The following is a 25,897-nucleotide window of genomic DNA, read 5'->3' on the forward strand; positions in this document are numbered from 1 at the left end:
TGTTCGATTTAAAAAAAAGTATGTATAAGATGAAAGGAGTATATATAAAGTATTTAGAAACAAAAATTTGTGTTAATCCATACATTTTTTTAAAAAGTTATAGCAATTTTAAGTTAAAAATATAAAATCAAAAATTTCAACACAAAAATAGCATGTTTTTAACTACGACAGCCCCATTTGTATAAATCTTCGGGACAACTTTTTTTTTTAATTAAGGTACATAATATAAGTTATAATTTAACATATTTTTAAAGAACGTAGTATTTCTGGAACATTTTCAAAAGTTATGTTGAAAATATTGACTTTTATGAAAAAGTTGAAATTTTAAATCCACCCATATGGTCAGATAAAGGATAAGGTTTTATATCAAATTAAAAGGAAATACATAAGGTTTGTATATAAAAAAAAATTATTTTGATTCGTTCCATTTTAAAAAAGTTATGACAGTTTTAAGAAAAAAAATTTTTAATTTACCAATTCTAAAATTTGTAATTTTTTGGAAATTTTCTCTATTTACAGAGAACGAGTGAAATTTTTTCAATTTTTAAGAGCAATGTCTTCAACTAGAAATGATTTGTGATTTTTTTATGTATCGTTGAAAGAAATCCATTCAATGAGAACTGAAAAAAAGTGTGTACTGATATATGCAACTCCGTCTTTGTTTCATACCCACTTTATGTATTAAAATACCTGTCACGTAATAAGTACTTGAACTAAAATTATCATTATTCTATTAAAAATATTTTTAAGAAACAAGTCGAAAATTGTTTTTATCGAAATTTCGGGAAAAAAATATTGTTTTTAATTATACTTACTAGTGATAAATAATAAAAAAATGCATTAAACATAAACTAAAACTGTAAAAATTATTTTTTAAAGAAGCAACATAAAATATTTACTAGATCAAGAGTTATTAAAAATGTCAGAATCCTCTTGAGGAATATTACAAATAACATGTCTGTACATACAGAGTGTTCAGTAAGTAAGGAAACTGATCAATTGTTATTAACAATAAATTTTTTTTTCCTTACTTACTGAAAATTCTATATACACATAGTGATTGTTTACCTAAGACTCACACACAATATTTATTGCGTGTGAGTATTCTACGTTCTATAATTACCATAAAACAATTTCCCTATCACTTTTTTTTTTAATGGAAACGTAAAATTAAATATAAATATATTATTATTTTTACTGTTAAATTGAAAATGATCTAAATAAAATGTTGCCTAGTCGGTAACCAATTTTATGATATTACTTTTTAAAATATTAGCATTAAAAGATTTAGAAAAGGTAAGTAATAGTGTAACTTTATTTTATCCATTCCTCAGATAATAATAAAAAAATGTTACCATTTAACTTTGGAAAATTGTTTTTAAAATTTACCCTAAGAAATCAGTTTTTCTTACAATAAGAATTTATATTTAATATAGTTCGTAAAAATAAATTTAATTAAAATGTTTATATTATATTACGAGTGAAAAATGAGAGGTAATATTCTTAATAAATTATACACTGTATATGAATCACAACTTCACAAGGATTCATTCTAACTTGTTTAAAATACTACAATCAATAAATAAATAAATCATTTAACATCATTGCAAGATATGTACAATACGTTAAAATAGCATTGTAATAAATTAAAACAATTTTTTTATTTTCAAATAAATTACAAATTTAATAAATAATTTGGTATGAATAAAAAAAAAACAATTTCATACAATACATTTTTAAATAATTTCCAGGAAATTTAACAGTCATTTTTAAGATAAATTGAGGTATTTATTAACCTTAAAACCCTGATAATATTTTCAACGATTCTAAATATAGGTACACATTTAACCCAGTTTCCGACCGATTGTTATAAATATCTGTAGATTCAACAACGTCGGCACAAAGGCACGTAAGCAATAATACGTAGGTTAATCGATGTGCATTAAAAACAAATCCCACTCTTGTGATAAAATAATTGTAATTTACAAAACTGTTTTTTATAAAACACGCATCAATTAATATTGCTATTTCGGTTCAAAACCAAGCTATAAATGTTTCTCTTCAAATTATTTCACATTAAACTTAAACACATAGTACATTCATCTTCATGTCTCTAACAAAAAAAATTAAACAAATCATCATTTACATGTATTTTTTCACTACGTTGCATTTATATAATAATGTAAATGTATGCAAATCAATAATTTCACACATAAAGACAAAATAATGACACAGTATTAAATCCCTACTACCTATAGCAAATGTATATTGCGCTTCTTTATTTAGATTTCCATAATTTACTATATAAATATTTTTCATTTTGTTTAACGAACTATACATTTTTTTATTTCAATAAATAATTTAAGTTAATGCAAAAATTATTTTTATGAAATTGAATTCCCTTTGATCAATTCAAATTGTCTATCCATACACAAGTGTTCAGTAAGCAAGGAAACATGTCAATGGTTACAAACAATGAGAATAGAAACCCGTTTCCTTACTTACTGAACACCTTGTATATCTTAAATTTACAATGACATCTATCATAAATTGTTTAATGAAATAGTTATGATTGACGCATACAATAAGTTTGAATGTCAACAATAACATCAGAAATAAATAAACATAAAATTAATAAACCATCATTATTGTTTCACATGATGTTACCTTACATGTAACATAAGCAATTATAATAAAGTTTTCTTATTAGTATTAATTTTATACATAAGGGTACTGTATAAATATTAAATTAGAACGATATAATGCATTCAAAAACTTAATTCTATATACTTATGAAGTAATTTAATACTTTGTTCAAAGCTGTATCCGAAAAATTTTTTAGCCTAACATCAGGAAAAAATATATTTTTAATACATTTTTAAATATTGTTATAATTATACAACTTGATGTATTACATCATCATTGATGTACATATCTATATGAAAATTCGTGGTTTATGAGTAATTTTTTTTTAAATATATGACTAAAAATTGATTATCATGCAAACTCCCAAGTAAATTATAAATTACTCGGAATAAGTAGTCAAATACCACTGTAAAAATACACGTATCATTATTTTACTTGACTGATCTTTCATTAATAACCAAATTTCACACTACGCTGGAATAAAGTTCCTAATATTACTAACTGCCGTTTATTGGCCGAAGATATCCGAGTTTATTGATAAACTACAACCCTATTTAATTATATTACGAAAAAATCAATGACGATGATTATAAGATCGAATTTATCAATATAAACCAGCATCGTTTCACCAGCTACTTGACAAGATCTAGATAATTTTATAAATTTATTTTAATTGCTAACTATGTTTTTAAGCCATTAAGTGCTTTCCACATAATCTGTATTCGCAGTTATTTTATTAATTGTACTATAAATAAATTGCAACTAGATATTATTGTTGTTGTTCTACAGTGAGTTATAAATTTGTTTAATAAAATAACAGTAAAATATCATTTAGATTAATTATTTATTAATCATAAGGCGAGGAAGAAAAAGATTTCATAACCATAACTTGTGCTGCATCTATTTCATTTTCCGTATGGAAAATTTTACTATACATAAAAAAAACTTATGCTTATATAAATAAACTCTAATTATTGTTACAACTTTCAATTATTATGACAACAATTTTGTTTATTGATTTTACAAACTGTACGTAATACTGATGAACACTACTAATTTTGTATCAGAGTTCAAAGAAAGAAAAGTTTATTAAATTAAATTAATTATTATCTAAATTTTAGATTCTATAATATATTTAGAATGAAGGAAAAATAAATAAACTTCTAGGGTTATATTTAGGGTTTTCCATGACTTAAAAAAAAACAATTTTAATTGCGCCTATAATAACCTGTAATTGATATAAAAAACATGTAATATGGTTGCTTTTTATATTTATCATAAAAATGTACCTTTGTGCATAGAAGTCATTTTGACAAACTACAAAATTAATGAACTTAATGGTAGATATTTAAACTCATAAAATTAATTTACAAGTAATAATATACTTTTAAACTTTACCTTTCTTTTCGGTCATTTTAAATAAACAAGTATGCTATCAAATAAAAAAGGTTATACGATTTAAAAAAAATATTCTCTTCGTATGTTTACCCCTATCCGAATTTATTACCTCGCTTCAACCTAGCTTAAATTTAATTAAATAATATTCGATGTGTACAATTTTTAAGTTTAAACATTTTATTAATACTTACTACATATATTTTCAAATAATTAAAATGAATAATATTAAAAAAAAAATAGGTGTAAAAATAGTTATTTTTTTATAGTTATAAAAGAAAATATCATTATACCTAAGTTGTTTTCTAATTAAGTGAAACATAATGAAGCAACCATTAAAAATAATTTTTCAAACATGTGCACTTGTCGGGGAACAAGGGGAAATAATATATTTCTTAGAAAACATGCAAAAGTGTATTCTTGATTTATTTTTGGAAATAGAAAATTGAGCCTAATAGCAAAATTTTCACATAAATTATGTGGTTAGTCAGTAGAATAAAAATAACAAAATATTATTTAATTATAAATAGACAGTGTTTTACATATTAGATATTACAATTCTTCTGTTTACAGAATTCGGTAAGCGCAGGTGCTCTGGTGATGTTCGATTTTCTATTAACTAGAATAACAAACCAAAATACCTATACTACAACGCCCCCTGCCTAATATATAACAATAAGACTTATTTAGCTCAATATAAACCAGTAGTCATTCATTTTTTGATAAAAATTACAACAACTACTCATTGTTTTACTTTTTACACTAAAAATCATAATTTTAGCGTAATATATTAATCTTCATGTACATTTTCTATTAATATTAATGCGGTGCTAATATTTACATTGTTTCGTTCTTTATTGGACGATCTTTTCATAAATATAAGATTTTTTAATACATAAAAATATTATATCGACCAATAATTAGTCTATATCTTTACCTGTTATTGAATAGCAATTTTTTTTTTAATCGATCGACTTCTCTTATTTCTTTACAAATTTTGTGAAAAATTTCATAGTATAATTAACAATTTTTCATGACATTTCAATGAAAAAAGTCGGAAAATAATTAATTATCAACTAAAAAAATTCGAAAAAGATTATTGTATATTACCTCCTTTGGAAATCGTTTATGGGTTCTATAAAAACAATGAAAATTGAATAACACTGTTTTTAAATGAAAGTTTAAAAAAATGAATAGTAGTTAATATTAAAATATTTTTCTGAACACTATTTATCATACAGTATCTTCTTTATATCTTGCCAACCGTCAACGTTCTACTAACGTCCTTAAGAGGTATGAAAGATTAACATAATAAATGATTGGCAGCCTAGTTCAGACGGTTAAGGCGTCAATCTCGTGGGTCTAGTTAAGTAAGTAGGATTATAGTTCAGTTCCCTTATAGCTAATCGGCTTTTAGCGAATTTATGAAAATATAAATAAATACCTCTAGGGGTATTTAATTGACGAAACAACAATTTATGTACATGAAATTATTAATTTTGTTTATTAACAACCGGTATTTATTAATATAATAAACAGTACGTGATATTAATAACGGCGATTGTTAATATTACAATCTTTGTTAATTAATATTACACAGGAACTGAACATATTAATAATAAACGATAGTGCACGTTCAATAAACGCGCTATCGGATTCAAATCAATAAGCAAATTTATTTTAATAACTACTTTTTTATCATAATTGCGTACCTACTTTTTACAATGAACACATTACGTCCCTATACGAGAGACGTAAAGTGGTTTGTACTGTCACCTTATCGATTCAGCCACATATCAGTCGATCAGATATTGACATTTATTATATAAAACAAATTAATGCGAACATTGGTATGGAAAAATTAATTATCAATTATAATTTTATGAAATAAATTGCTAGAAGGCTAAAACACTTCTTTATTACTAATTCAGTACTAATATATGTATTTATGTATCATTTATCAGTTCAAATATATTTCATGAATTTTTGAAAAAAAAAAACCTTATGAGTAACCTGAAATCGTAGAAAAACAAAATCCAGTAACGACATAGGTAAAATATATTATTCCTCGACTGTAATCCGGAAGTAATGTGTGACAGCCTATTGTGCTGAATATTGAATGAAGACGAGGAGATTGACATTAAATCGCCACCACATACAATGTTCGTTATGTGCAGGAAGTCAGATTTATAAAGTTAGTTATACACTTTTCCGGTTAATGCAGTCGCTCTCTCTTTCTAATATTTCATTACGGCTTTCGTGTGTTCACGAGTGCTAATGACATCCATCAACACAGAATATTACCCTACTTGTTAATGAACTTACAAGAGGTAATCGTTTAAATATTACACCATACTTAGATTTACAAAAAGGAGAAAAATAACATCATAATACGATGTTATGTTATATTATAATACTATACCTGATTTAATAAAAAAATTCTAATAACTCCTTGGAATTTTTATAACATATTCATTCAATATTACTTCAAAATAATATTGTATGGAAAAAAATCTATTAATCTATTAAAAATTAACTGAATTAAGTCATTTAGTTAAAAAATTTAAAAAAAAAACCCAATCAATAAAAGCACGTGATTTTTGAGTTATTCAATTAAAAAAAAATATTCATAATCATTTATGTATTTTTTTTAATTAATTCTTAATTGACGAAGTTAAAAAAAATTAAAATATATAGTTAATTTAATAAAATAAAAACATTTATTATTATGAAAATATCACTAAGAATAAAGATTTATGAAGTGACTCATTGCTTGTATTATAACTGATTTACGTCTAATACGTGTTCTTTAAAATTAGATTATCATAATTATCATTTGAACTAGTAGTTTGATAACTATGTAAATTTATTTCAGATTAAAATTAATTAACAACAGCCTCCCACAACGATAAAATTGAGATTAACTACAACAAGAAGTTCAATTGTTATAAATAAAAATTCAAAAGACACATTATTTATCTACAAAATAGGACAAAAAAAATTATTTTTGCCTAAGTACATATGTTTTACTTAAAACAATAAATTCCGACTTAAAGGTAACTGCTAGCGGCTGTAAAACGATTTACTAAAAGTTCTGTAAAAACGAGAAATTACGCCAAAAACTTTCACTTCAATATGGTACGGTTAAAACTTTTTTGTCATAAAGTTTTTGGCTAATAAATTGGGACCTTATTAATTTTATTCCCCACATGAAAAATGGAGCAAAAGCCTCGTGAACATGATTAAAACAATTTATGATCTCTAATTTAAATGCGATTATTATAAAATACACTAGACAAGCGAAATTCATGATGAATTGTTGTACGGTGTCATTGTGTCATTGTTATTGCTATAGTCGAATGCATCAGTGCGCTTGCTGCTAGTCTTAGAATTAAAAATAAATGGATTTTATCGGTTGAAAGTACTAAAAATTGCTTCTGAAAATAAAATATAAATAAAATACAATACGGATAAAAAAGGATAACTACATTCATAATTTATTTTATTTTTTTCTTGTACTAGAACTCTGCACTGTGCATTTTTCCAAGACAAAACTTTGCACTCGCTACATTTTTTTTTTTTCCAAAATAGAACGCTCTCGAATCACAAATGCCTGTAAAACTTATTTTTTAGTTGAACAAAGATTTCAATCATAAACATATAGTATTTATAGTCTATGATTCTGTTAATCCTTTTCTTATTTTAAACCAAAAAAAAAATTTCAAGACATAATTTATCTAAATTGAACAAAACTTATGTGAGAGAATGTTACATACCGAGAACGCCTTGAGAAAGACGAGACACTGTATGATACCCTCCATGGTGTCTCCGGAGAGGCAAAACGTTGCGCTGAGGTGGCGCCGGCCTTTGCGTATTAGTGCAGCAACTCCGGGTGGCGGCAAGGTGGCGGCCAGCGTTGGCGCCTGACCGACGGTAGCACCGCCAGCAACAACCTCGCCATTCTTTGGCGTCGATGCGCCACCGCTCACTCTCATCCACCGCTCAAGTGACTCCATCAGCTTACAGACGGCGACGACGATATCATGCGATCAATCCACCGCAACTTTCAACCAGCATCGATTAACACAAAACCGCCAGCATCAACTTAATGGGGTTGTCTGAATCCGGAATCACTTTATCATATTCGTTAACCATGTTTGGTCGTGTTTTGCGACCAATATAAGTAAACTAAACACAAGTCAAAAAATCTAAAAACCTGGTCGAAAATACCGACCACATAAAAAATTGCTTCTTGGTCTCCGTCATTTTAGGACTATCAAATTAATATAGGTAAACTACCTATATTAATATTAATAATATAGGCACATTACTGGTAGCAGATAAAAATGTTTTTTTAGAAAATCGTTTAACAAAAATCGATGCAAATGGTATGTCCAATTAAATAAACTTTTTAAACGCATTATTTAAATTAAATTCCATTTAAACATAAGGTATTTAACAGTAAATGACCTAAGAAAGAAAGGATATACTGCATCACGAATAAGCTTCAGTTTCACGAAAGTTTCGAAAACAGCTCGGCTTACAACTTAAGTCTAGAAGTAATTCGTTTTAACAAATAGAACTCAGATATCGTGTTTAGAATTGTTTTGATACGACAGAATGGGTTTGCCTTCAAACACAAACTCTGTCAAGCAACTTTTGTCTGAGCTATACCCAACTAATTACTTAAAAGACATCTACAAGGTATTACATATTGGTATCCTATTTCCAATCCTAGTTTTTTGTACACACTTGGTAGGAAATCTTAATTATTTATTATGTAGCGAATGTATTGTGTTTTACTTGTAATTGGTTAAGTTAAAAATACATGCTAAGACTTTAACCAAAATTAAATATTCGACTTAGATAAAAACTGTATTTTCAAATATAATCAATTCTAAAATATGAAAACATTTCAAGTAAAAATATCTGATAATGGCTCTTTAATGCTCATATATAGGCCTAATATTAAAATGAGAAATCCGTACGTATGATTATTCAAAAATAGTTCAGTAGAATGAGGTAACGTTAGCAGAGGCGAACATCATTTAAGTGAACGTACAGAAACTTATAGCCAGCCTAAGAAATGAAGGGTCCCTCCCGTCATTTTTAACATCTACAAACACTTTTTACATGAGTGGCACGCGACGAAAGACGTTAGCATTGTTGATATTACCATAATAATGTAGTAGACCTCAGTTAGAAAAAAAAATAGGGACAAAAAACTACGTTAAACTTATAAGACGTTTTATCCTCACTAAAAAAAATTTGCTATACGCAAGAAGTTAATTTTTCAACATATCGATGTTTATAAGATCTTATGAAGTTACATGCATATTGAATCCAAATATTTTCATTATGTGTTTTTATTTGTTATTCTTGTTTATATTGTAACAGTTTTTATGATTAAATAAACGGTTTTATTTCAGTTTTATTAAAGTACGTAAAAAAATACTTTTATTTTAAATGATAGAGTATTAATTCTAGATAAGAAACGAAACTTTTATGATTACTTATTTTATTTTATTATAGTTATTTTTTTAACTGTTGTATCAACTCCCATTAATGAAAATCATCTACAAATTAAAAGACCACATATCATATATATTTAGAACTATAAAATATAGAAAAAATTTTCATTACTCAAATACTAGTAATCGTAAAACATTTCAATTTAATTTCATTACATTTAAATATTTTAGCGTATAAAATACATATCACTAAGTATGAAGCAGAAAATTATAAAAAGTTATATTAAATAGAGTCGATAAATTAAATCTTCATTTAGCATATATGTTTCATTTGTCCGTAATACACAAAAATAGACACAATTTTATTTGACGGAGTGAGTAATTTGAAAAATAATATACAAAGAGTGTTGAGCAGTGATGTGAACAGTGAAGCTGTGGTAATGGATTAAGGAATAAAAAGCAACAACGGAATATAACATAAAAAATCACAATTGGATATTATAACAATAGAGCTCAAACATGTTCATTTGATGAAAAGAAATTTTATATACCCAGCACTCTACTGCAAAAAATGAACAACACGTAAAAATCTAAAACTTACCTATGATACAGTAAGCAAAATGAAATACGAATCAACATTATAAGTAAATGCACACAATAATCCAAGCAGAGAAATACATTTTTTAATTTTTAAATAGGTCACAGCCATTATAAATCAAAATTTATTGCTTTGAAAATATCATAGTTCGAGACACTAAATCCTCCAGAACTTTTATAAGAAAAATATTATAGGATTATGGTAATTAATGACTTATTCCAACAATTGCGAATTTAAAAAAATCTATATAGATATACTAGGACAATTTATTATTTGAATTATTCTCTAAAATAGACTGTTACATTATTTAATACGAACTTTTTTTTAATATTTTTTTGTATAGGTAAATAACATTTGAACATAACAGAGATGAAAAACATTTTATTTAATAATTAGTTAAAAATAACATAAATAAGTAATAGAAACATACTAAGTTTATTAAAATGTAATGTATTTTTAAAATGTAGAATTATTTTGTTTATAACTGAATATATTTATTAATATACATGTAGTATTAAAGAATTAAGCTTTGTAAATACTTACTGAGTGATATATCTCTTATAAGTGTAATCAAATTATAAAAACTTATAAAAAATTTTAAGGAAAAAAACTTTTAAGTCTTAAAACGTGGAAACTAAGTGCTTTTGCTAATACCAATTAATAGACTCCTTGCAACTTTTTAAGAAAACATAAGTCAATTATTTTGAAATAGGCAACATAAAGAAATCAAAATGTATTAATAAAAAAATTCAATTTTAAAAGAGATAATGTACAAATTATAACAAACTGAGTATATGTAAAACATTTGAAAAAATAATAAATAATATTATTATTAAAAACTTAATACAATGTTATTGTAACGAAATATATTTTGGGGAAATTTTGTATCAACGTTATTTGCAATAAACATTTTAAGCAAAATTAAAGAACGGTTTGCGACCGCACTGTTTGCATAAACTAAGAAAATTAGCTTTGAGTTAAATTATCGTCAAAATGTTTATCAAAAAAATAATATTGAATTTTTGAAAAATTTCCTTAATAACAAAACAAAAAGAATGAATAATTTCGTCAAAATTGTACCTTGCGGTTATTTAAAAAACATATCTATTTGGCTTTGGTTGGTTGAGAGATAGTAGGCACTATGATAGAAACAACCAGAGGAGAAATAAAACGACATGTCCGTTTCAACAAAGATCCGTACAGCGAAAATACCACCAAGTCGGTTTATTTTATTTTGAAGAAATTGCAGAAATTCAGAAAATAAAATATTGTCCAAATAAATTGAATTACCTCCGTAATCAACAACTATAGAAAAAACTGTTTGCTTTCTTTCAAAAACCATAGATTGTTCTTAACATTTTTTTTTCTTTTTACAAATGTGACATCATTATTTTAAATTATTATTTTTGACAACTATTAATTAAGTTAACCTTTATTTATGAAAATAGTTTAAAATAATGAAATTTTCAAAATAACATTATAAATAATTCAACGCGGTTCTTAGCATGGTTTGTTTTTTGAATATATTTTTTTTATCAAAACAAACAATAAATATGAAATTGGGTAATATTTAAATATTGTTTTCGTTATTATTTCTATATGGCGTACACTCAATAATCTGTGTATATGAAAATATCGCATTTAAACAAAATCTACAAACACCATTTGACTATTACATAAATATAACATTACTTGCTATTTCTTGGTATAAACTACAATATGGTTAATCCATTGTGACGGGCGTTAGTTTCATTGCACATGATTTATACTGTATTACGAATGAACAAATATAAATGCGATCGAACTATTAGATTAATACTACGTAGCTATATGCGCTTTAAAAAAAAAAAATTCTAGTTCATTTTAAAAATTATTTATTATACTATAGTCTAACCTAATTATTTGAGTTAATGACAATTTATCGTTTGTTTTATTGTCAATGACAAAAAAACAGAAAGTAAATAACTATATCAATAAACTGAACTGTAATAAAACGTTTAATCAAATGTTCAACGTTTAATTAATAAAATGAAATGACCATCATTATTAAAAAATTAAAAATAATATTGAAACAACTAAAGTTGTGAACAGATTAAATATATCCTTAATGAATAACGTAATAATTATTAACTAGGAAGACAGAACAATGAAACATGGATAACAGGAAGTTACCAGGATTTGTAATTGTCCTTATTTTTGGGAGACTAAAAGATATATAACAATGAAAGTGAGTGTGTAGCTAAAATTACTACCCTAAAAATGAAAACACTAATAGAGAAAAGGAGTATAGTTAAAATACAGAAGAATTTTGTAATTTATCATATACCAATTACACAAATACGTGATAGAATTTTATAAAAACTTTAAATTGTATATACTAAAGTACACATTTATTTGATATGCTTGTACGTCCTGATATTATTAGAGTGTATTTTAGAGAATTTGATAATAATTTTCATATTTTTAAAAATTAAATTTATTTACAAACTCGAACTTAGAAAGTAATATTTACTGTTCATAAGAAATGATCCCCGTTTTTTAATAAATTTAGCTCAAAGATTAATTTTAACATTTGAAAACTTATACAGAGTAAATATTCCTACTAACACACATTTTATAAATATTGATAGTTCTAAGATATTAAAAAGTATAGAACTACACAGCTTTAATAATAGAACCCTACATTCATTTTAATTATCCGCAATCAGTGATGTTTTTACTTTTTTTTTTACTCAAGATACTATAATATATGACACTAGCAGCCTGTCCTAATTAAAACACGCGACTGCTGTTTAATTGCTTTTGTTTAAGGAAGTCGCTTTTTTAATTTCATCTTACGGAATAAAAGAATTTATTAAAATAATCCAGACTTTTTTGGCAATCTGTTTCCTCCAACTTTTATAAATACTATCTATGCAAATTACGTACACAATGAATTTGAAATGTACTTATATCTAATGTAATAAACAAACTAAGTAAAATCAATAAAAATAAAGCAATAAAAATTTCAATTTAATTCTGATAAGATAGAATTTTTTATTTCACTACACGAGAAATATAAAATGAAACGTTTTGATGCTATTGAAAAATCCTGGGTAATAATTTTTTTAAAATAATAATGTGTAAAATACTAATTAAATAACATCATCAGAAAGAAAACATTCATACATTTATGAAATCAAAACAAATTTAATAACATACATAAATATAAAAACTAGAATTGTACAAGGTTTTTAAGACTATAAATGTCTTTAATAATAAAAAAAATTATATTAAAACCTTTTAAATTTGAGGAAAATCTTTTTATTTTAAGAAAATAACAGCAACATTCAACAGCAAGATTGGTTTTACTTTATTTAGTATTTAGATTAGTTTTACATTTTAAAATGTAAAAACACTAAATACCGAATTTATTTCAATACTATCAAATTCAAATGTTTTAGTATAAGTGTTGGAATTATAACCTATAGAAACTTCTTTAAAAAATTGGTAGAATAAAGACCCTAATTCTATAGTGTCTTATATATATTTTATATTTTTTATTTTAGCTGTAACAGATATCTCATATGAAAAATTTAATAGTAGTAAGCATTGTGCCCCTTGAGTAGAATACCAAGAAAACAGTGCTTTCTCTGATATATACCTAACTAATCTTCTAATCGACCAAACCAATCTATAAATAATACGAAATAGAAAAAAACATTCTATGAATAATAAGATCTAATTGTCTAAATTTAAAATTCAGAATATGATAAAAAAAAAAAATTATATTAGCGCCTTTATCTTTAAGTTTGCTAATAATATGGATTTTATTTGATGGTTTTATTATTAAAAAGTTAATGTATGTTAAAAACACAAAAAATAAAATACTTATTGATAATTAAAATGAATTATTAAAATTAGGCTTTGCCTAACCTAAGCTTCGCCCCGACCCAGAGCTGCCCTGGGGGACTAACACACCTACAATGCGTTAGGCTTTTTGGGCTGTCCTTATAGGTACTGATTCCGGTAGGAGTATCCGTCTACGCCGAGCACAATAAGTGTTGTGCAGAGAAAGTATTACTCTTGAAGCAATTTAACAGAAATATAGTAGACAATTAATTAATAAAATAAGTAAAATTCAAAAGTAGTAAAAAGTATAGAGTATAAAGTTTATATTTTTTGATCAAAGTAGTCACAAAAGGAGAAGGAAATAAAAAAAGTTGTCAATGAAAATAATAATAAATGAACTTTTCTATCATATAATAATTATTTTTCTATACATCCTATACAATAACTTTTATTAGATACATGAAATAATAATAAAATTACAGAATAACATGACTAAAATATTTAGGTATACTCCTAAGTACCTTTAAATACCGTGTTATTAGTACACTTGTTACGTCCATAAAATTTAAACGAAATTGACATGCGCAAATCAAAATAATATTCTACTAAAAATTATGCTTAAAAAAAAGCTAATGGCTCAGTCAAAAAAGAACAGATTTTAACGAAATTTTAAGGATACTTTTGGAATGTCTCTAGGCAGGTGTGGTGAAAATTTCAAAATTTAAATCAAAAAGCGCTGGTGGCAATGAACGATTTTAATAAAAAAAATTTATAGCTTACGGCGTGCTGAAAAATTTTTTCTCATCTTCGCAGATAATTTTCCTATAATAACGTCGTCGAGCTCTTTCATTTAAAATAAAAATTTTTAAAATCGTACGTCGTTAAGTAATTTTCCCAGCATTGACTAATTTTTCAATGTTTGAATATATAATAAGATAATAGATTTCTTGATTAAAAAAAAAAAATCACTTTTATGCATAATTGAATAGGTTACATTTTACAACGAGTGAAAAATTCTCCAGTTAAATAGCAATGGAATTGCACATCAAGTGTAAGATAAATATTTGTATACGATTTATGCAAACCATCTAAGACCTTATGTAAGTAAGGTAAGGTATAACCATCTAACTATAACTCGAAGAAAAAGGTTTTAATTAATATCAAAATATTACTTATTTTAACATCACAATTAGAGTAGGTCTTAATTATTATTCATGACTTTATCACAAACACTAAGTACTATAAACATAATTATTTTACTTAAAATTAATAGCGTTATAAAACAATTAATGAATTTGAAAAACTATTATACAAATACTTAAAAGCACAAACTTACATAGATCAATAAATTTTATTGATACTTGACTTTTAAAAGTCTTATCAATTGTATTGTTTCAACAGATTTAATCAAACGAGTAAGCTAAAATTTAAAATTTTTAAATTGCAATTTACATAATAACAATACGCGATTTGATACAAAATGTCTCCTTCTTTTTGCCTATATCATCAGAAAGTTGAGATTTATCTGTGGGGATTTCCCACTTAAATTCCTTCAAGGAATGCCCAGTACTCATTCGATGACATATTGTGCGATTACAACTATGAAGCTTGTTTTTATTCTAAAAGTCACGCAAGTAGCAACATTGCCTATATAAAACGCCGTCTAACAAAATTATGAGAAATAACTATACACTGAGAGATTATAATATTTCATATTTTAATCAATTTAATCATGTTCAGGGCATCTTATCACACAAATATATATATTTTTAATATTGACTATCGATTAACACAAATGACGGAGATGAAGCAATTTCTTGTAATTATAGATATGAAGTGTAACCTATTATGTTTAGATAAATTCTCTTTGATGAAAATGTTAAATAATCTTTCAGTCGAACAAATTATTACATATTTTTATTGTCATCGTCTTAGTGATTTTATAGCACATCACAATATACAAACATTTCACACGGTCATGAACGATATATCATAAGAATATTTTTAAACTACTTGAGTATACTGATAAAATAAACACGTAACGAACGAATCGAGTCAAACGCCAAACTCAACCACGAACACACACAATCAAAAACTACGGAACGTGACTTTGGCCAGTTGAAAAAAACTATAATCGGTACGAGTAAATTGAAAACTCGAACGACACAATTACACCCGACGAACAATGCGATTTCGTTTTCCGATTTAAAAAATATACGATAAAATAGCAACAGCAGACTTACCGGCGTGCGATAAACCCACGACTACAGGCCGAGGTGCGTGTTGGACTACAGACAGCCTCCCCTAATAACTAACAATCGGCAGAGGGTAGCGCGATAAGCAATACAATACGGTGCTGCTATCTTTATATCATAAAACACATAACTTGATATTTCAGTAATAACAAGAATTAGATTGAAATTAATAATTAATGGATTTAAAATTACAAGTTAAAACTATTAACAAAAATGATTATTCTATAAAAATATAACAGGTTAAATTAGTTTGTACTACGATTCTTTATCATTCATATTATACTCCCACTCAAAATTAGATAAATTAAAGCTTTTCAACATTTTTGCATGTATTTTCATATGATTAAACTGAATCAATTAAAATGAATTATTGTCAGCTTTACACATTGTTTATAACAATTAGTTTTTGTTAGTTATGGCAGTTCATAAACTTTATAGATGAAGTAAATTGTTCAATAACTAGACAGTTGCCTAACATTTACTAAATGTATCTGTAAAGGATAAAAACTTATTATAAATATTACTAACATTGATTCTTATAATTATTTCTTAAATTTCTCGAAAAAAGATTTTTCGATTTTATCTTAAAGAAATCCCTTAAGTAATTTATTAAAAAAATCTGATTTGTAACATTTACGTTATGGTTCGTTTAACTTAGTCTGAGCTTTTACAAAAAATACGCTCATCCACAAAGTATCTAACATCAAATAATGCCCAGAGATCTGTCAGGGTTTTCTATTTTTCATTTTTGTTTTGTATCAAGTGAATACCAATAATTCATTGAACGTTATGAATAACATTATTATTAATACGAAAAACAAAAATATGAACAACCAATAAACGTAAAATATTGTTAAGCACAATAAAACTTGTAGCGTAAAATAACCATTCTTATTAAAACAAAAATACATTATTTTTAAAAGTTATATTTACAAAAAAATATATGTAAGAAAAAAGTAACCATTTGCCTACACTGTAAACGACAGTGAATTATGTTTTCGATATTTTTAATATTAAACTCAATAATTGAGTTTTTATAATTATTATAAGATAACATTAAAATATATTTAAACAATATTTTTTTTTAACCGACCTCTGATACATATTATTTAATTATCTACTAAAATTACAAGCGTGGTACTCTGATAATAATTTGATATAAAATATTAATAATTTATACATATTACTCTAAAACAACAGAGTTTATATTGGCTGGTTGAGTACATACAATTTCTCATTTAATAATTATTAGTTTTATAACCAATATTATTGTTTGACATAATGTGGTTAAGGTTGAGTATAAATATATTATCAATAGTAATCAGAGGGAAACATGCAAAAAGGTTTATTACGAAGGACGAAAGGCAAAAGATTCTTTTATTATAAAATACATTACATAAGTTTACCGCCTCTTACGCATTAACCACTTTTTGATGCTAAACTACTAATGTCTGTAAATCGATTAAAATTAAAGAGCATAACTCTTTGCTGAAAGTTTTTAACTTATATGCCATATAACCACATATAAAATGTATCAAGTCAACTTTTTACGAACACGAGTAACAGTAAAGTATATTGACAAACGTACTTCCTTTATGTGTATACAGAAAATTAAAATATACTGAAGCAGCTATTAAGTTAATTAACTTCCAGTAATTAAATTAATTTTTCATTCTATGAGATAAGAAATTTACACGATCGTAAATATTGTATTATATACGCCATACCTTACTGTTGTTTTAAGATAAAAATTTTCTAAAAAAAACTACTGTCTATTACATATATCAATTAATTCAAATTTATGTTAACTATTTATTAAATTTAATAATTAATATAATAAATCAATAAATGAAAGGATTAATAATGCAATTATTCCTCATTATGGGGGCGATTAAAAAAAATACATAAAACGAAACTAAAATTAAGTGATTGTTCTTTTGGTTCACCAGATTAGTCCAGTTACTTGGTTAATGCCGTTCTTTAAATCTAAAATCAAATTTACTTTTTGAAGAAATATTTTCGACTTCAACATAAAAAATTGACACGAGTTCTTTTTGAAGAATTATTATGAAAGAATTATGTATTAAAATTATTTAAAGACTTACAAAATGGTAAACAAAATAGTGTATAAATTATTATTAAAAAAAAAAAATAGAACATTTATGATTTGAATGGGCAAACAATAAAAGTCCAAAATAAAACAAGTACTTTTGACGAAATAGATCACATATAGAGTGAAATTCGTTCGGGCTGCTACTTTACAGTTGGCGATTACCTTGTATTTTGGTAAGTTCATAAATATTTATTTACTACATATATTACACACATATACATATATGATTTTTTTGAAAATTATATTTCTAAAACCCCTCGAACCACAAACATACACGATATAAAAATAACTCAATTTAGAATTAGGCTCATAATACAACATTATTTAGCAGAAATACACATCTTGTTACGAACAATGTATTGAAACAATCTATTAATAATTAATTCATTAATTCACAACTTACTTACTTAATTTAATTAAAACATCTTTATTTATTTTTATATATTATGAGTTATAACAAAAATATGAATATTAGTAAAATATATCATACTAATCAAATTTTGCAACTAAAAAAACAGTATTGCAAAAATACAATAAGCTAAAAGAATTTTAAGTAAATAATGATCGATTGCATAGTCGCCAACCCAAATTTATATTTAAACTGAGCTGATCTTAAACCGGATGCCAAAATAGTGTCATATGCACGACTTATTTATAAAAATTACTTCAGATAACTTAGATAATTCCAATAATGTGATTGGAAAAATAATGTATCATTTTAAAAAAACATAATTTTTTCACAAATTAAATAATTTATTTTTATCTAAGCTTTTATATAAAATATAATACTATTCTCAGTTTAATTAATTAAAAAATCAAAATATAATCTATAATTTGTATGATTAATGTTCTTATTTCCAAACATTAGAAAATTACGTTTCTGTACTTAAAATTACAGAAAAAATTAAAATATTAATTTAATTATACTAATTTAAAACCATTTATTAAACAAATTAACTTTAACTAAAGAAAAACAATTACACAGCACATTGTTTAGTCGAATCTATAACCTTGTATTGCTACAACTTTTTTTTTAATATTAACTACTTTAGTAATAATACTTTTAGTTTTTTCCAAGAATATTTATGATAAAATTGATAATTTTAGTAACCAGTTTTCTTTAAATTAAAGAACTATGAGCTCATAGTAATAATTGCATAAATAAGTTATGTACAAAAATGACAATTAAAATATAAATAAAGGGTATAGCACATTATTTTTAGATATGGTGAACACGGGGGAATAGAACACACTTAAGGAAAAACAAATCCTGTAAACATTAATTTATTCATACAGTCGCCAAATCTAAATTTATTAAATTACTATTTAACTATCTAGCAATCACTATGAAACTTACAAATTATATTTGAAATATATTTTTTTTGAAGTAGATATTATTTTAATAAAATAAAATATTTATTAAGTATACAAGTAAAGCGGTTCGATTTTTCTAATTTAGAGTCACCCAAATCTGTTTCAAATAGATGTATTTGATGAGATAGAACATCGTAAGAATTTCTGACAGCAAAGTACTTCAGTTCCTTAAGATCATTTACTCCCCCTGAGTTTTAAAAATTAGCTGGAGTAACTCAACCCAAGATGAAAGACAATTACCTACAAATTATTTCTTAAGATTATTTCTTATTAATTATTTTTTTACTTTTATTTTAATTTTTAAATAATTTACAAATTTTTCTAATAAAATATATAGCATATTTATTAGATATGGTAATCCTGGTTTAATAAGTGTGCATGATTCTTCCAAACCAAATGCACAATATTATCCCAAATAACTTAAAATAATGTTTTTGTTATAAATTTCAGCATATTAAACAAGTTTAATATATTTTTATTTTTTACAAAATAACATTATCTATAAATATATATACAAAACACAATCATTAGCTTTAAAATTTTTGATTAGTGGTTTTTAAAAAACTTGAAATTATATATCACTTACTGACATTTTTCCTTTTTTGGTTTTTAATCATATAGAAATGATAACACTATTATCTAATTTTATACATATAATAAATTGCTTCAGATGATAATTTTTGTTTCTAATAATTAAGTCTAAAAACCACTAAGTTACAAATTATTGAGAACATTACCCCATGCGCACCATTTCCTGTGTTCTCCTACGTTTTTTTAATATTATTGGAAGCCTACTTATTTATAATATATAACAGTCCATGACGTTATAAAATATGCTCAGGTTTATTTTTAATTTATAATTTAATTTAACGGAATAAACAGTGCAAATGGGAGTAATATTAACTTTAGCAGTAGCTGGTAGAGAGACAATCGGTACTTGGCTTCAGACCATTTAATTATTTGACGTTTGTCTATCGCTGGTTAAAGTATTGTAGTCGTCACTTTATTTTAGTTGTTCTTAGACATTTCACTTGTAGTTAAAGACAAGCAAAAAAATTAATTAAAAGTTTTATCCAAATTATACGTTGACCAATTAATAAAAAAATGGCATCGAAAGTAAAGATTATTTTTACAAATAAAATATTTTCATAACATAAATTAACAATTCACCAATTTTAATGATTTACAGGATGACCTCGACAAGGATCAAATAGCTCGTAAGTCACATATTTCATAAATTTATAATACAATTTTTATTTTCGAAAACCAAGTAGTAACACAATCATATAAAGCACTTAGAATGCAAAGACTATATTTGAATTTATTTCATTTTCCAGAAAATCGATTTTAAGCTTTTTGTTTCTTATATTATAACACTATTAAAAAAAATTCATTTTCATGATTTTTAATTGTTTCTTTTGCAACTCTTACAACCCGATAAAATTATTCATTTTCAGTCTAACTGTATACCTAACTATTTTTTATGTAACCTAAAACTATTACATTATAAATATTTCATATTTAATTAAGTTCTAATAGATTTAAATTAAAATTGAACATTTGAACATTGATGTCTAATAATTTGATAAATGGTAATATTGAATTTTTTTTTAGTCTTAAAGAGAGCATTTGATGCTTTTGCTCAAGACTTAGGATATATTGAAACAAACATGGTAGGCACAATTCTACAGATGTTGGGACATGAAGTATCAGAAGATAGATTACAAGAAATTATAGCAGAAGTCGATGCAGATGGTAAGCATCCAAAAATGTTTATCTATTAATGTTATTACAATAATTTTTACACATCTTTTTTCATATGAGGTCTCGGTATTAAATAGAATAATTTTATTAAATGAAAATTTTAATTAAACTTAAAATAAAAGCAAATTATATAATTGACCAAATATCAATAAAATTATTCAATTTTTACATATCATTATTGCAAAACTATTTTGTAATGAAATCTAAATACAAACAGAAAAGAAATAGATAACAACTTAACTACAAAATCTACATATGCTAGTAGGGCCAGTTCGGCGACTAATGGATAGAAAAGCATATTTCAGCGCACGGAGTCCTGGGTTCGATCTTCAAGGTACCAACGAAATTTTTCTTATAATTCTTTCATTGGCCTAGCTAAGAACCATCTTTGACTCCCTAACAAGTTAAAGAGGGCCGCCACCACCCTCTGTAGCATGTTAAGTTCGGAAAATAAAAGGATGTAAAACTGATTATTTATATTATAATAGAAAAACTGGTCCAGTAGTTGAACACTCTTCATCTATAAATGAACACTATCGGTATTGTTTGATATTTTAACTCTTTAACACCCAAGTAAAGAAATTTTGTTAATTTGCAATGCATAACTTAAATGGCAAAATTTAAAACTCTTATGCTAACATTTAAATATACCATGAGAAATCAAAATACCGTTCGATAACAGAACCTTCTCAATTTTTTTAAGTTAATTTTAATCTAGCCGGTTTGTTTTTTATTTACTAAAATTATTGAAATTTAAGAGAAGACGAGATAACCATTTTTACATACATATATTGGAAATTCATTTGTAAAAATAAATTTATTATATGGTTATAAAATAAATAAATAAATCGTTAATAGTACGATACTAAGACAAGTTTCTCACTGTGTTATAAAATACCAATTAAAATTTTTACGAAAATTGATTTTGTCGGAAATTTAATTTAAATATAGATACTTAATGCAATACTATAGGGTATGATAAATTTGTTATATTTAACATCGATAGGTTCTGGGGAATTAGAATTCGAAGAATTTGTTGCACTAGCTGCTGGTTTTTTGACAGAAGATGAACCTGAGGATGCTGAAGCTATGCAAGCTGAATTAAAAGAAGCATTTAGGTTATACGACAAAGAAGGTATTAACAGGTTGTTTTTAACATTTTTTTTTTTAACTAATGTAATTTTTTTTAAGGAAACGGTTACATAACCACAGTAGTTCTCAGAGAAATTCTCAAAGAGCTAGATGATAAAATAACCAATGAAGATTTAGACATGATGATAGAAGAAATTGATTCGGATGGCTCGGGAACAGTAGATTTTGATGGTTTGTACATAAATAAAAGCATTTATTATACAGTAACTTCTTTAAAATAATTAATTCTATAAATATTGATACAAATATTCTACAATTATTACTTTAAAATGATATTATGTATTTAGTAGTGAAGTTTATGAAATAAATTACTTAAAATAATAGTCACCATTAACGAAAACATTTTTTCTGAAGTTCTTTTAAAGAATAACGGCATTACACTAACGCGATTTTGAAAATTAACAAATTAAATCATAAGTATACAAAGAGATTGTAAGCCGTCTATAATCTAACCCAAGCACAGGAAATTTTCCACCATTTTAATAAATTTAGATAAATCTATTAATTATTAGACAATTTACCAGTCACTCCAATTGTATAATTTTTTAGTTCTCCAGAAAATACACAAAGTGTCGTCATATGAATAATCTTTACGTATCTCCTTTAATCTATAATAAGACCCGTCAATAATTTTATAAGATTATTTTTATAATAAACACGAAATTATTCAGATGATAAATAACTCTTAAGAATTTTGGGGTCACTATTTTTTTATTTTATTTATGCAACTTTTACCAAATATCTAACTTGAGTTTGTGAGATTCTACAAATTATATGATTATATATCTATACAAAAAATCAAAACTTTATTTTCTTACATAATAAAATACATAAATTTATCAAAAAAAATAAGTATCAAAAATATATTGAGTGGAACGATATGTTTAGCTGGTAAAATGCCAACAATCTTTTCTTGGCGACCGAATTCAGTAGTCATATCGACTACCGAGTTCGTCCTAAATAATTTTTTTCCGTTAAAAAAATATTATTGTACTTAAATTATATTTAAATACAAAAAAACTTTTAGAGAATTATACAACTATTTTTCAAGTGTTAATTTGAAATATCGACAATAAATTTAATAAAGAGAAATGTATTTAATTTAATTTTATATTCAATATAAACATACAATGTTTTACTAAAGTAAACATAATAAATCATCAATAATGACTTTTTGTTAAGAAATTAAAAATAACAAATATTCCCACTTTTTTACCCTTAATTATTTTGTAGTAATTTAGTTATTTCATTATATTTTCGTTAAAATTTGTAATCTATTGAAGCTTTTTCTAACATTTAATGAAAAGTAGATTACACGATTTATTTTAATCACTACAATTTACAACTAACACTTCAGTGTAGAAACACATAAAAATCTTTGAGGCATGGGATCGTAAAATGGAGAATTAACCTACAAAATGTTTGAAACTATCATACTAAAGTATTAATTTACAGAAGTAATTCTAGAAATTTAATACTACACTTTACCAGGATGGTGGTCTATTAGGTCTTGAGTATATTGTAAACAAGATGTTCATAGATAATTTCTGTATCCGAAAAATGAATTTGTCAAAAAAAATTTTAATTAGTCTTCTATCATTTTTTTATTTTGCTTTTTGTTATTTATACTTAATTATTCCTAAAAGTTAAAAAGATTACTATATTGATTACTAACATTAATATCTCAATATATTTATATGATTAAACAAAGTTAAATTTACTATTTTTAAATATGTTATAATCTTGCAAAATTGCTATAGAATATTATAAATATAATTAGATTATTTATATTAAACAGTAATTTAACAAAAAAAAAATGTTTACAGAATTCATGGAAGTTATGACTGGAGGAGATGATTAAACTGAACTACTAATGAACAAAACACATTTACAATTTTATTTTGACTTAAAAACAATGTTTTAATTTGTAATAGGTAATTGAACATTGTATGATTACTAAGTTTTTGATTTTATTCTACTGATTAAAAATTTCAATTTTTAGACAGAAACTTCAAATGCTACACTGTCAATAAATTAACATAAAACAAAGTTAGTCTTGAATATGATATATGTTTATAGGATCAATCAATCAATAATAGTCCAATTATTCTTAAATATTTATAATAACTTATACAAAATAATTAGGATTAATTTTGAGTATAAATCTGTTCCCTAGAGATAATTTTTAATAAACAAAATTTACATATTTTTTATTTAATTTTATATAATATACTTCAAAGGAAAAAATCAATATCTAATTGAATTTCAAATTGTACTAGAAATAAAAATGTTATAATACTAAAATTACCTTTCTACATCCAGGTCAAATTGTTAGTAGTATAAAAATATAAATTTTTATAAACTAATAGTACTCCACAAATATTTACTTAATATTTAACAAGTTATAAATTGACTAGTGTTAAAGAAATCGCATTAGTTATTCATAAATAAATAATCATTTTGCTATAAAACCAAATAATTGGATTATATTTTGAATATTTTAAACTAAATATTGTGTTAGGTATTTAGTAAATACATAAATTTACATAAATATCATCCAGATTTTTAAAAAGACCTTATTCAATGTTCTCGGATAAATAACTATCAACATATTTCCAAGATATTATTTATATAATTTTCTATAAAATACAAACAGATATAAAATAATAAGACTATTATTCTAATTCTAATCCAATCAAAATAATAAGTGTAACCAACAAATAGTATTAGTGAAAACTAAAAAAATACTCATATTTTTTACTACCAATATACGGAATATTTCATTTTTTTTTTATCAACAATATTTATTATTTACACAATAATTTAAAATTGTATAGACATATTACAAAACTTCTCATTCTAAAATTTACTTACAATTATTAAGAAAAGTCACCTGCATAATTACACAATTACTATACTTCTGATAATTTTAATTTATTTTAGGGAAACAATATATTTAACTTTGTTAAACCTAACAGACTTGCTACTTGAATTTTCTTTGAAGAAAATATAGTTCTTAACAATTAAAGATGTTTTTCTACTTAGTTATATATATTTTGAGCATTTTCATTTAAATATTAAAATGTGTATATATTTAATTAAATATAAATTGTATTTTCTGAGGTTTCTCTTAAGTATTACATTGAACATTAAATTAAAGTTATTAGAACTCAACTAATACAATCCAAATCTTTTATAAAGAAACACCAAAATAAATTTCTATAAGTAACTTACTTTTCAATGAAATTTGAAAGTTTTTTAACTTGAGTAGTATATTTAAAATAATCATAAAAAAACA

The 25,897-nt window shown here is 24.6% G+C and overlaps 2 protein-coding genes across 3 annotated transcripts in view; one reads left to right on the forward strand and one right to left on the reverse strand.

The window, feature by feature from the left end:
- The window catches only part of LOC126895721 (neurobeachin), a 154,682-nt gene that overhangs the window by 128,067 nt on the left and 718 nt on the right, over positions 1–25,897 (reverse strand). The gene's annotated exons all lie outside the window — the stretch shown is intronic.
- On the forward strand, positions 20,629–24,805 carry LOC126895720 (troponin C, isoallergen Bla g 6.0101-like). Of its 2 annotated transcripts, XR_007701700.1 has the most exons (7): positions 20,629–20,799; positions 20,873–20,900; positions 21,298–21,438; positions 22,454–22,582; positions 22,639–22,770; positions 24,426–24,533; positions 24,602–24,805. XR_007701700.1 is itself a non-coding variant. In XM_050667916.1 (6 exons), the coding sequence occupies exons 1-6, from the start codon at positions 20,788–20,790 to the stop codon at positions 24,458–24,460; spliced, it is 477 nt and encodes a 158-aa protein (XP_050523873.1). In that variant the 5' UTR covers positions 20,629–20,787; the 3' UTR covers positions 24,461–24,609. The 2 variants fall into 2 exon arrangements, 1 of the variants encoding a protein (XP_050523873.1); XM_050667916.1 differs by having other exon boundaries at positions 24,426–24,609.

The sequence above is a fragment of the Daktulosphaira vitifoliae genome, unplaced genomic scaffold (assembly GCF_025091365.1).
Source record: "Daktulosphaira vitifoliae isolate Bord-2020 unplaced genomic scaffold, ASM2509136v1 Scaffold_1, whole genome shotgun sequence".
NCBI lineage: Eukaryota > Metazoa > Arthropoda > Insecta > Hemiptera > Phylloxeridae > Daktulosphaira > Daktulosphaira vitifoliae.